Source organism: Oryctolagus cuniculus, chromosome 4, assembly GCF_051225735.1.
Source record: "Oryctolagus cuniculus isolate XC-2025 breed Fujian yellow rabbit chromosome 4, ASM5122573v1, whole genome shotgun sequence".
NCBI lineage: Eukaryota > Metazoa > Chordata > Mammalia > Lagomorpha > Leporidae > Oryctolagus > Oryctolagus cuniculus.
The window spans coordinates 147,681,348-147,694,173 of NC_142870.1; the positions used below are offsets into that span (position 1 = coordinate 147,681,348).

At 45.7% G+C, this 12,826-nt stretch overlaps 1 protein-coding gene across 2 annotated transcripts in view; it reads right to left on the minus strand.

Moving 5' to 3' along the window:
- Positions 1-6,263: 6,263 nt before the first annotated feature.
- The window catches only part of LOC100345698 (inhibitor of carbonic anhydrase), a 48,853-nt gene continuing 42,290 nt past the window's right edge, over positions 6,264-12,826 (minus strand). For both annotated transcript variants that reach the window (XM_089332248.1, XM_008266203.4), the window contains 4 exons: positions 9,745-9,809; positions 8,639-8,823; positions 7,142-7,331; positions 6,264-6,445 (listed from right to left, as the gene is read on the minus strand). In XM_089332248.1, coding sequence (XP_089188374.1) covers positions 6,411-6,445; positions 7,142-7,331; positions 8,639-8,823; positions 9,745-9,809 — 475 coding nt within the window. In that variant the 3' untranslated portion in view covers positions 6,264-6,410. The remainder of the gene's footprint in view (positions 6,446-7,141; positions 7,332-8,638; positions 8,824-9,744; positions 9,810-12,826) is intronic.

Consider the following 12,826-nt stretch of genomic DNA (forward strand, 5'->3'; position numbering starts at 1 on the left):
AAAGCAAGTCTCAGCAAATTCAAAAGAATTAGAATCATACCATGCAGCTTCCAGCTTCTCAGACCATAAAGGAATGAAGTTGGAAATTAGCAACTCAGGAATCCCTAGAGCATATGCAAACACATGGAGATTGAACAACATGCTCCTGAATGAACAATGGGTCATAGAAGAAATCGAAAGAGAAATCAAAAACTTTCTGGAAGTAAATGAGGATAACAGCACAACATACCAAAACTTATGGGACGCAGCAAAAGCAGTGTTAAGAGGGAAGTTTATATCAATAGGTGCCTACATCAAGAAATTGGAAAGACACCAAATAGATGAACTTTCAATTCACCTCAAGGATCTAGAAAACCTACAGCAAACCAGACCCAAATCTAGTAGGAGAAGAGAAATAATTAAAATCAGAGAAGAAATCAACAGGATTGAATCAAGAAAAACATTACAAAAAATCAGCCAAACGAGGAGCTGGATTTTTGAAAAAATAAACAAAATTGACACCCCATTGGCCCAACTAACTAAAAAAAGAAGAGAAAAGACCCAAATCAATAAAATCAGAGATGAAACATAACAACAGACACCACAGAAATAAAAAGAATCATCAGAAATTACTACAAGGACTTGTATGCCAGCAAACAGGGAAACCTATCAGAAATGGATACATTCCTGGACACATGCAACCTACCTAAATTGAACCAGGAAGACATCGAAAACCTAAACAGACCCATAACTGAGACAGAAATTGAAACAGTAATAAAGGCCCTCCCAACAAAGAAAAGCCCAGGACCAGATGGATTCACTGCTGAATTCTACCAGACATTTAAAGAAGAACTAACTCCAATTCTTCTCAAACTATTCAGAACAATCGAAAAAGAGGGAGTCCTCCCAAATTCTTTCTATGAAGCCAGCATCACCTTAATTCCTAAGCCGGAAAAAGATGCAGCACTGAAAGAGAATTACAGACCAATATCCCTGATGAACATAGATGCAAAAATCCTCAATAAAATTCTCGCCAATAGAATGCAACAACACATCAGAAAGATCATCCACCCAGACCAAGTGGGATTTATCCCTGGTATGCAGGGATGGTTTAATGTGTGCAAAACAATCAATGTGATACACCACATTAACAGACTGCAGAAGAAAAACCATATGATTATCTCAATAGACGCCGAGAAAGCATTTGATAAAATACAACACCTGTTCATGATGAAAACTCTAAGCAAACTGGGTTTGGAAGGAACATTCCTCCATACAATCAAAGCAATCTATGAAAAACCCACAGCCAACATCCTATTGAATGGGGAAAAGTTGGAAGCATTTCCACTGAGATCTGGGACCAGACAGGGATGCCCACTCTCACCATTGCTATTCAATATAGTTCTGGAAGTTCTAGCCAGAGCTATTAGGCAAGAAAAAGAAATTAAAGGGATACAAATTGGGAAGGAAGAACTCAAACTATCCCTCTTTGCAGATGACATGATTCTTTATTTAGAGGACCCAAAGAACTCTACTAAAAGACTATTGGAACTCATAGAAGAGTTTGGCAAAGTAGCAGGGTATAAAATCAATGCACAAAAATCAACAGCCTTTGTATAGACAGACAATGCCATGGCTGAGGAAGAACTTCTAAGACCAATCACATTCACAATAGCTACAAAAACAATCAAATACCTTGGAATAAACTTAACCAAGGACGTTAAAGATCTCTACGATGAAAATTACAAAACCTTAAAGAAAGAAATAGAAGAGGATACCAAGAAATGGAAAAATCTTCCATGCTCATGGATTGGAAGAATCAATATCATCAAAATGTCCATTCTCCCAAAAGCAATTTATAGATTCAATGCAATACCAATCAAGATACCGAAGACCTTCTTCTCAGATCTGGAAAAAAATGGTGCTGAAATTTATATGGAGGCACAAGAGACCTCGAATAGCTAAAGCAATCTTGTACAACAAAAACAAAGCCGGAGGCATCACAATACCAGATTTCAGGACATACTACAGGGCAGTTGTAATCAAAACAGCATGGTACTGGTACAGAAACAGATGGATAGACCAATGGAACAGAATTGAAACACCAGAAATCAACCCAAACATCTACAGCCAACTTATATTTGATCAAGGATCTAAAACTAATTCCTGGAGCAAGGACAGTCTATTCAATAAATGGTGCTGGGAAAATTGGATTTCCACGTGCAGAATCATGAAGCAAGACCCCTACCTTACACCTTACACAAAAATCCACTCAACATGGATTAAAGACCTAAATCTACGACCTGACACCATCAAGTTACTAGAGAACATTGGAGAAACCCTTCAAGATATTGGCACAGGCAAAGAGTTTCTGGAAAAGACCCGGGAGGCACAGGCAGTCAAAGCCAAAATCAACTATTGGGATTGCATCAAATTGAGAAGTTTCTTTACTGCAAAAGAAACAGTCAGGAGAGTGAAGAGACAACCGACAGAATGGGAAAAAATATTTGCAAACTATGCAACAGATAAAGGGTTAATAACCAGAATCTACAAAGACATCAAGAAACTCCACGTTTAAAAACAAAACAAACAACCCAATTAAGAGATGGGCCAAGGACCTCAATAGACATTTTTCAAAAGAGGAAATCCAAATGGCCAACAGGCACATGAAAAAATGTTCAAGGTCACTAGCAATCAGGGAAATGCAAATCAAAACCACAATGAGGTTTCACCTCACCCCAGTTAGAATAGCTCACATACAGAAATCTACCAACAGCAGATGCTGGGGAGGATGTGGGGAAAAAGGGACACTAACCCACTGTTGGTGGGAATGCAAACTGGTTAAGCCACTATGGAAGTCAGTCTGGAGATTCCTCAGAAACCTGAATATAACCCTACCGTTCGACCCAGCCATCCCACTCCTTGGAATTTACCCAAAGGAATTTAAATTGGCAAACAAAAAAGCTGTCTGCACCCTAATGTTCATTGCAGCACAATTCACAATAACCAAGACCTGGAACCAACCTAAATGCCCATCAACGGCAGACTGGATAAAGAAATTATGGGATATGCACTCTTTAGAATACTATACCGCAGTAAGAAACAACGAAATCCAGTCATTTGCAACAAAATGGAGGAATCTGGAACACATCATGCTGAGTGAAATAAGCCAGTCCCAAAGGGACAAATACCATATGTTCTCCCTGATCGGTGACAACTGACTGAACACCAAAAAGGAAACCTCCTGAAGTGAAATGGACACTATGAGAAATGGTGACTTGATCAGCATAGCCCTGACTGCTAATGGACAACTTAATACATTATCCCTCTTAGTAGTTTTTTTTGTCTGTTCTACTTAATATGACTGGTTTAATTCTGTAATTAATATACAGTTATTCTTAAGTGTTGAAATTTAACTGAAATGTGATCCCTGTTAAACATAAGAGTAGGAATAAGAGAGGGAAGAGATGTATAATTTGGGACATGCTCAAGCTGACTTGCCCCAAATGGTAGAGTTAGAAACATACCAGGGGACTCCAATTTAATCCCATCAAGGTGGCATGTACCAATGCCATCTCACTAGTCCAAGTGATCAATTTCAGTTCACAATTGATCATAATGAAAGGACTAAGAGTCAAAGGGAGCCCATAAACAAGTCTAGTACCTGCTAACACTAACCGATGGAATAAATAAAGGGGAGAGTGATCCAACATGGGAAGTGAGATACTCAGCAGACTCATAGAATGGCAGATGTTCTAAATAGCACTCTGGCCTCAGAATCAGCCCTAAAGGCATTCGGATCTGGCTGAAAAGCCCATGAGAGTATTTCAGGCATGGAAAGCCAAGACACTCTGGCAAAAGATCTCTGTGAGTGAGATCTCAGTGGAAAGAACAGGTCTTCAAAGAAGGAGGTACCTTTCTCTGAAGGGAGGAGAGAACCTCCACTTTGACTATGACCTTGTCTAAAGAAGATAAGAATTGGAGAACTCATAGGGCTTCCATAGCCTTGGAAACTCATGACTGGAGCATAGGGATATTAATGATGCCATAGACAGGAGTGTCAATTGGTAAAGTCAACAACAGGAGTCACTGTGCACTTACTCCTCATGTAGGATCTCTGTCCTTAATGTGCTGTACATTGAGATTTAATGCTATAACGAGTACTCAAACAATATATTTCACTTTGTGTTTCTATGGGGGTGCAAACGGTTGAAATCTTTACTTAATGCATACTAAACTGATCCTCTGTAAAAAAAAAAAAAAAAAAAGAAATTATCAACTCCCAACTTGACTCTCACTGGGATTAAACATGACAATAGGTCTGATCTGATTTCATCATCATTTAAAAAAAATCATCCATTATTTTTCACTTTATGTTTCTGTGTGGGAGCAAACTGTTGAAATCCTTACTTAATGTATACTAAGCTGATCTTCTGTATATTAAGATAATCGAAAATGAATCTTGATGTGAATGGAAGGGGAGAGGGAGTGGGAAAGGGGAGGGTTGTGGGTGGGAGGGACGGTATGGGGGGGAAGCCATTGTAATCCATAAATCGTACTTTGGAAATTTATATTCATTAAATAAAAGTTAAAAAAAAACATAAAAAAAAGATTTATTTGAGGGGCAGGCATTTTGGCACAAAGTTTAAGCTGCTACTTGGAATGCCTACCTGCCGTACTTGAGTGCTGGTTCAAGTCCTGGCTCTTCTTCTTCCAATACAGCTTCTTGCTTATGCATCTTGGAAGGCACTGGATGATGGCTCAAGTACTTGGGCACCTGCAACCCATATGGGAGACCTACATGTAGTTCTGGGCCCCTGGGTTTGGCCTGGTCCAGTCCTGACTGTTGGGGGCAATTGGGAAGTGAACCAGTAGATGAGATCTCTCTGTCTCTCTCAATCTCTGTCACTCTGCCTTTTAAGTAAGATGGAAATAAATAAATAAACTTTAAAGAAAATTTATTTGAGAGGCAGAAAGAGCTCTCATTTACTGGTTCCCTCCTTAAATGTCTGCAACAGCCAGGACTGGACTAAGGCCAGAGCCTAAGTCAGGAGCTGGCAGCAGGTCTCCCATGTGTAATAGGCACCCAGTTACTTGAGCCATCCTCACTGCCTCCCAGGGTCTGCATTGGTGGGAAGCTGGAGTCAGGAGCCCGAGCTGGGAATTGAACCCAGGCACTCCAGTGGGAGGTGTGGGCATCTTAACCACTGGGTCAAACACTGGTTCCTGCTCACCTTTTTGGCTTCTGATCTTTCAGAGACTCTGAGAGACCTGCACTTATATTGTCCCATGTTTGCGAAGAGTCGTCCTCCGTGTTTGGTGCAGTTTTTCCCTGTTACAGAAGGAAGGCGAGTCCTGCACTGATTACTCTCTCCTGGGCAGAAGCACATGCCTTTTGACCATACATGAGACTCAGGTTCCCACTCAACAGCATCTGTGGAGACATTACCACAATCTGGACTGTGCTGATAGTAGACATTGCAAATCTCTGGTAAGAAACTGACTTAAATGAAATGAGTGCATGTCACACTTTCAGGAAGTTGATTCTTGAAAAGCAGTAATTTTAATGTTTTCCCATTAATCTGAATCAAGAGCTTGATTCCACTCAACATTGTCAATCTAAAGTGTTAGCATATATTTTAAAACTACACAAAATCATTCCTATCCTTTCTCTTCAATAGCCAGTCCTTAATACTCCACACACTACCTGCCTGACCCCTGATCATCACCACTCAAACTTTCTCCAGACAGATTTTTTGCTTAAATTATATTTAAAGGACATGACTCAGGTAAAAAAAAAATCAAAGTATAGGGGGAAAAGCTGAGCTGGACTTTTCCAATTTAAAGAAAGAACAGTACAGGGGCCAGTACTGTGGTGCAGCGGGCTAAAGCCCCAGCCTGCAGCACAGGCATCCCATATGGGTGCTGGTTCAAGTCCTGGCTGCTCCACTTCTAATCCAGCTACCTGCTAATGTGCCTGGGAAAGAAGCAGAGGATGGCCCAAGTGCCTGGGCCCCTGAACCCATGTGAGAGACCTAGAAGAAGCTCCTTGCTCCTGGCTTCTGATCTGCTCAGCTCTAGCTATTGTGGCCATTTGGGGAGTGAACCAGTGCATGGAAGACCTCTCTCTTTCTGTCTCTACCTCTCTCTGTAACTCTGTCTCTCAAATAAAAATAAAGTAATTTTTTTTAAAAAAGAACAGTATAGCTTAAGAAATACAAAACACAGAAGCACAGTTCTAGTATAAAGAATAGTCTTTTTCTACACAAAAAAGAAACATGTAGTGAAGTTTCCAGAAAAGACACAATTTTTATTCATTTTAGTTTTTGCATCATTTATAGCACAGAATTACTTAGATGATTGCTGTGAATTCAGGAAGACAAGGGAGTCTGAGGCCCCGCTGTACTTGAGCTGCCCACTGGGGTCCGCTTCTAATTCCCGTGGAGCGTGCAGGCATCCAGAAGTTCTGTGAAGCAGAATAAGAGAAGGAATTCAGTGCCTGCCAGGCTTGCTGAGCAGTTTCTAAAAGTAAACGGTCATTCATAAGGACTCTCTTTCCGTAGCACCATAAATGCTATCCTTAAGGACCTGCATTTTCTTTTCTTGTTGCTCTCATCATCTTCAACACATATTATAATTCAACAAAAATTCAGGCCTACTCCCAAGTATGTGTTTATCCCAGCTTCTAACGTGATTCATCCGGTTTATGTCTTTTTGAGGCAGCCTTGCCACCCCGAAATAGGAGCAGCAGCAAGGGCCTGCTATAGTGCCAACTCGGCTTAATTTGCTTGTTAATATTATTTCCACACTGGACCTGAAATCACTGAGAAGTATCTGTCTTTCCCGAGCCTTCTCCTTACACTTAAGTGCTCATCTGCATATGTTTTTACCCTATCAGCAAAAATGGAAAAACACACAAAGACAAGTTCAATTCCCGAGTGACCTCAGGTTCTGCTGTATTCCCTGTGTCCTTCACAGGATGTTTCGCTGCTGTCTGAGTCAATCCTTGGTGGGTGTGAATCCCCTGCAGGGCAAGGGGCAGACCCCTTACACCTTTGTCTTCCTCTCAGTACCGCCCAAGGCTTGCACAACACAGCCCTTAGCACATGCGTCTACCTTGATCCCGGTGCTGTGTCTCACCGGCGTTTCATTCCCTACTTACTGGAGGTTAAGCATTGCTTCACGTCGGCAATGGCCGTAAGGTACTCCGGCCCGAGGTATTTTTCATAGGTGGTTTTGTTCTGAAGGTTAGCCAGGCATTCTGTATCGTCACTGAACAGCAGATCCTTGGAGGAGGAGGAGCCAAACAGCTGGAACATCCTGTATTCAAACCCGTCTCTTCCGAAGAGCTCCTGGGGCAGACAGACAAACCGTGAGGAAGTGGCGGGGAGTGCGGATGTGGGGGTGGGAGATGGGGGTGGGTTTGCAACTTCTGTCTGAGGACCCTAGTCTGCTCAGCTCCAGCGCCTGCGAAATCCTGGACACAGCAAGAGTTTAGGAGGCTCTGTCGTAAAATGACGAAAAGCACAGTCTCTGGGTTCGGCTGTGGGCCCTGTCTTTTCTTGAGTGACTTCTGGAAGACCCTCCGCAGTTCAGTGAAGCCCAGTCAGCTCATTTGTAAATGGAGACGAAAACATGAAATAGTGAGGTAGGGGATGCAGGAACTTCAAAGGGTTCCTGGGAAAATGGGATTCAAAGATGTGTACTTCGTGTAAGAAATTTTTAAAATGCATGCCATCTTTTTTTCAAAATGTGTGTTTTTACTGAACTTTTTGAAAGACCACTTACACGGAAAGCAAGTAGCTTGCTACTGCATTACTGTTTCACCGGCTGCTGCCAGATGTTCCCAGCATCCGGGATCACACCTGCAGGGCTCCCCACCGCCTGGAGCCCTTGCCGTCTTGCTGCGTCTGTGCTCGGTCTGCCTCAGGAGCCTGGCCATTCCCATCTCTCTTTTCCTCCTCCTCTCTCTTCCTTTGTCCAATTTTTAAGGTGTCAGCTGGGCGCCTCTTACTTTGCCAGCTCTCCCTGGGTTGTCATCCTTCCTCTGGGCTGTGCAGGTGGCAGATGCTAAGACACGGATTTCTAATTCAGGGAACTTCCAAGGAGGGGTTATGCTAGTGCCAAAGGCGCAGGAAGCTTTGCGTCTTCTGTAAGATCCTTTGATTTCAGCAGCCGGCTACTCTTCTTGGGTCAGGCCTAGACAGCCTCCTGTAAGGGGCACAGGAGTCTCCATATTGACTGTCTCTTTCCTGAAGCCCAGGACAGTGCCCAGCCTGCCCTTGGGTCGACCCTGGATCACGTTGAGTGACCTCCATTCTGTTTTTCTCACCTGCAGCTCAGCCTAGTGTGAAGGGCACTGAGCCAGATCCCCTACTTCTGTGACAGAGGAGAGAAAGGATCGATGCGCCACGAATCTGCTCAGAGCGTCGAGTGAGCCTTGGGCGGACGCCCTAGAAGCCCTCGTGTCTCAGGCCTTCCTGGTTCACTCGGAGCAAGAAGCTGCAGGCAGCCGCCAGCTTTCTGCTGGATGAGAGGCAGGGCTGGGAGCACCAGGGCCCACTGAAGGAGTGGCGAGGCTGGGCGAGGTCATGTCTGGGCCCCTCCGTAGTGGACAGAGCCCTCAGCTGGGGGGCCAGGGAGCCCTGGGCGCCCGTACCTGTTGGTTGAAGAGTATTCTGCGGACAAAATCTGCCTTCTCTTTCCTCGAGACCACAGCGTGGTTTGGCACTATGCCCAGGTGGCAGCTGTGAGCCTCCGTCACAGGCTTCCTGGTGCCATTGGGGCACAGCAACTCAAAGTCTTCCGGTTTCAGGTCCTTAGCCCATGCTTCAGGGTTCCTTCCTGGGGGAGAGAAAGAAGGTGGACTGGCCACTGCTGATAGCCTTGGCCTCTGTGGCCTCACAGGGGGCTGAGGACGTGCGGCTGATCCCTAGTGCCTGGGAGAGTCACAGAGACACAAAGGAATAACACCAGAAAGCTTCTAAAATAAAACAGAAGAGAAACATCCACACGTTCATGAATTCATAGCCTTTCTGGTTAGTGCTTTCTCAGTGCTATGAGAGGCAAGGTTTCTTAATCAGGTCTGGAAATGCACTGGCCAGGAAGAAAGGGATGCTAAATAGAACTATGTGTGTATTAAGATTAAGAGGGATGGCTGGCGCCACGGCTCACTAGGCTAATCCTCTGCCTTGCGCCGCCGGCATACCGGGTTCTAGTCCCGGTCGGGGCACCGGATTCTGTCCCGGTTGCCCCTCTTCCAGGCCAGCTCTCTGCTGTGGCCAGGGAGTGCAGTGGAGGATGGCCCAAGTGCTTGGGCCCTGCACCCCATGGGAGGCCAGGATAAGCACCTGGCTCCTGCCTTCGGATCAGCGCGGTGAGCCGGCCGCGGTGGCCATTGGAGGGTGAACCAACGGCAAAAGAAAGACCTTTCTCTCTGTCTCTCTCTCTCACTGTCCACTCTGCCTGTCAAAAAAAAAAAAAAAAAAAAAAAAAAAAAAAAAAAAAAGATTAAGAGGGCTCATTCATCAAAAGGCACCATGAAGGAAGTGAGAAGCAAACCACAGCGAGGGGGAGACGTTTCCAGCATGTGGAGCTGACAAGGACTTGCATGCAGGTGTACACAGAGGGTCAGTTGTGCTCACACCAATACGGCCTCTGCACGCCTGCCAGCTGGGTCCAAGGCCAGTGTGATAAGCTGCACTGGTCAAGTCCGAGCAGACAGGGAGAATTTCCGGGGGCGGACAAGACCACGCGGGAACCTACCACCGGTGTTGTGCAGGACCGTGCTGTGCTTCACGAAGGCCACGTCGCCCTTCTCAACCAGACACCTGCACAGCAAGGCTCAGGTCAGCAAGGGGGGTCCAGAGGAGTGGGAGGGAGACCCCAGGAGGCTCACAGCCCTTGCACCCAGGCCCAGCATTTCCACACAAGCAGCTGCCATGCTGGCACCTTATCAGGGAGGGAGAGAGGCAATAGAAGGAGAAAGCCCCCTATTTGGGTTCTATTATGGCTAGCTGCTGTTTCAGTCCCTGGGCAGGTGCGGGCATTTGGCATGGTGGTTAAGACACTGGTTGGGGGCCCTCATCTCACAGTGCGGTGACTGGGTTCAACTTCCGGCTCTGGTTCCTGACTCCAGCTTCCTGCTAATGCACACCCTGGGAGATAACAGGTGATGGCTCAACTAATTGAGTCCTTGCCACCCACATGGGAGACCCAGATGAGTTCCCAGATCCTGGCTTCAGCCCTAGCTTTGTGGGCATTTGTGGAGTGAACCAGCACCTACAAGCTCTACCTTTGTCTTTGTCCATCTCTCTCTCTCTTTCTCTCTGTCTCTCAAATAAATAAACTAAATATAAATAAATAAATGCAGATTAATTTCCCCAGAGGAGGTATTTATATTCTCCTCTTACCAGGAATATCCAAGGGATGTCCCTCTGGTTAGATCAAACTTCCTGTCAGGGATTACAATCAGCATGGAAGACGGGATTGTGAGTTTTGTCACTTCTGTCTGCTCAGTAGTAATGAAAGTGAATGTGCATCATCAAAACGTCGTTCAGTCTTAACCCCATGAAAAACAGCCTGTTTCAGGTGCACTTTTTAGGAGAGATGTTGAGCACACTGAAAGTCAGTTCCCCGGCTTTTGGTCAGTTGGAAATGGTGACTGTCAGGAGCACACCTCCAGTTTACTCTCACCTGTCTTCTGGCCTCCATTCCCAGCTAGCATCAGTCACTCCCACTCAGGGTTCCTAAGCTCCCTTGCCCTACCTCCTTCCTGGTGTCTCCTTCATAGAATTCCAGCCCTGAATGAGCTTGACCATGCCTCTCACATATGCCTGCATCTCCTCTCTAGACAGAGACCCCTTGGATCATTTACTGCACCTGCATGTTCCTTTCTTCGTCGCTCTACTCTAGACCAACAGGTCTCTTAAGTTGTAGGCTGGGGCAGGCAGCATCAGCTTCAGCTGTGAAGTTCTAGAAACACATACTCTTGTCTAGTCCCAGATAACTGGCTAAGAATCTCTAGGGGTAGAACCTGTGCTCACAAGCCCATCCTGGATGGCTGTTTTGGACAGCCACCTGTGCATTTCGTAGGGCACACTTCCCACTTCCTACAGACTGTGTCCCTCCACACCCTCCTCCCCAGCCTCACAGACCCTGACATGCGCTCCCCACTTCTCAGAGAGAACACAGAAGCTGCACACAGGCCTCTCTGCACCCCTCCACCAGATCAGCCAGTCTCTCCCCACCGCGCTGCTCCTGCCATCCAGGTGCAGAGGAGGAGGGAAGGGTCCCTCCCAGCACAGGCATCCTCCCCAGGTCCTCCACATCCTAATCCTGCCCCCAGCTTCAGGAACTTTCACCCATTTCTATGCTCTTTCTCTCACACAGTTGTAACTTTTCCATGTTCACTGGGCTCTTTCCATCAGCACTTACATGTCCTTCTTTAAAAAACAAAACAAAACAAAACAAAACAAAACAGTAAACCCTATGTTGATCTCACACTGTGCCCCAGCAATGGGCCTGTCCTCCTCACTCATCCCAGCACCCAAGAGGGTCACCCTCGTTTTCCTCCTGCAGCTGCCACACCACCCTGGCCCCTTGTCAGGACTGTCCCAGGACTCAGGACTAACAGTGCTGCCCCCAGGCTCACCAGTCTTAAGAAATCACCTTTGATTGGTGATATCTTAAGTTCACCCTTCCCCTCTGGATTGGAAAGGTCACTTTTGCTGTGGACCAAATTGCAATATGTCCATGAATCTCTCTTGGAACTCTGTTCTCTTCCACTTACTTCTTGCACTTGAACAGTCTGTTCATTATTGCCATGGCATTATGATCTGATTTTTATATCTAGGAAAACAAAATTCCCTTTTCATAATTTCACTTTTAAAATTTCTGATCACTGGTGTGGTCCCTTATATATTGCTTTTTTTTTTTTTTTTTTGAGAACTGATTCTCCCATCCAGCCCACCTCAATCCACTTGGGCCAGGGGAGGCAGCTGTAGTTTTACTGGGTGACTCCTCTGCAGGAGGTGTGCAGGCAGGAAACTTGTACCCAGACCGGGCTGCCAGTCCCCTTTCCTGGCAACTGGGACTAATATGTGAGGCTCCTCTCTGACCAAGCAGCCCTAACAACATGGGGCCTGCTGGTTGCAAACACTTCCTACCATAGACCAAGAAACCACCCTGCAGGGAAAGAGAGAAATGAGGCCGAATGACGCAGGCAGACAGGAACAAATAGTGTGTGTTCCCTCCTGTGAGGGGACTTCAAACAATCTGTGGAAAATGGAATGATGTTTATTTTAGTGGAAAAAATTTTGAAGTCCATGCATAGTTTTTCATAATCATGTGTTCCATAGACTTTTAAAAAAAGATTTCTTTATTTGAAAGGCAAAGTGAGAGAGAGAGAGAGAGAGAGAGAGAGAGAGAGAGAGAGAGAGAGATCTTCCATCCACTGGTTCACTCCCTAAATGGCCACAACAGCCAAGTCTGGGCCAGGCTGAAGCTGGGGGCCAGGAACACCACCCAGGTCTCCCATGCAGGTGGCAGGGGCCTAGGTGTGGAATTTCAGAAGTTCAGTTTTGGATATTTAAATCTGATGGTGAATAGAAATCCAAGTGGAGACGACTGCTAGGAAGTTGGATACATGAGTCTGGAGATCTGTCTGGTGCTTCCTTCAGGGAGACATCAGAGTAGAATGTGGGTATATAAAAGGATCAAAACTGGGTAAAATCACCCAAAACAGGGGCCTGGGGCATGCCAACAAGTGGAGCTGGAGGAAGTGAGGGAGAATCAGAGACTGGGGCGTAGAAGCAGAAGGGGGGGGGGGAACAGAAGAGTGTCACGT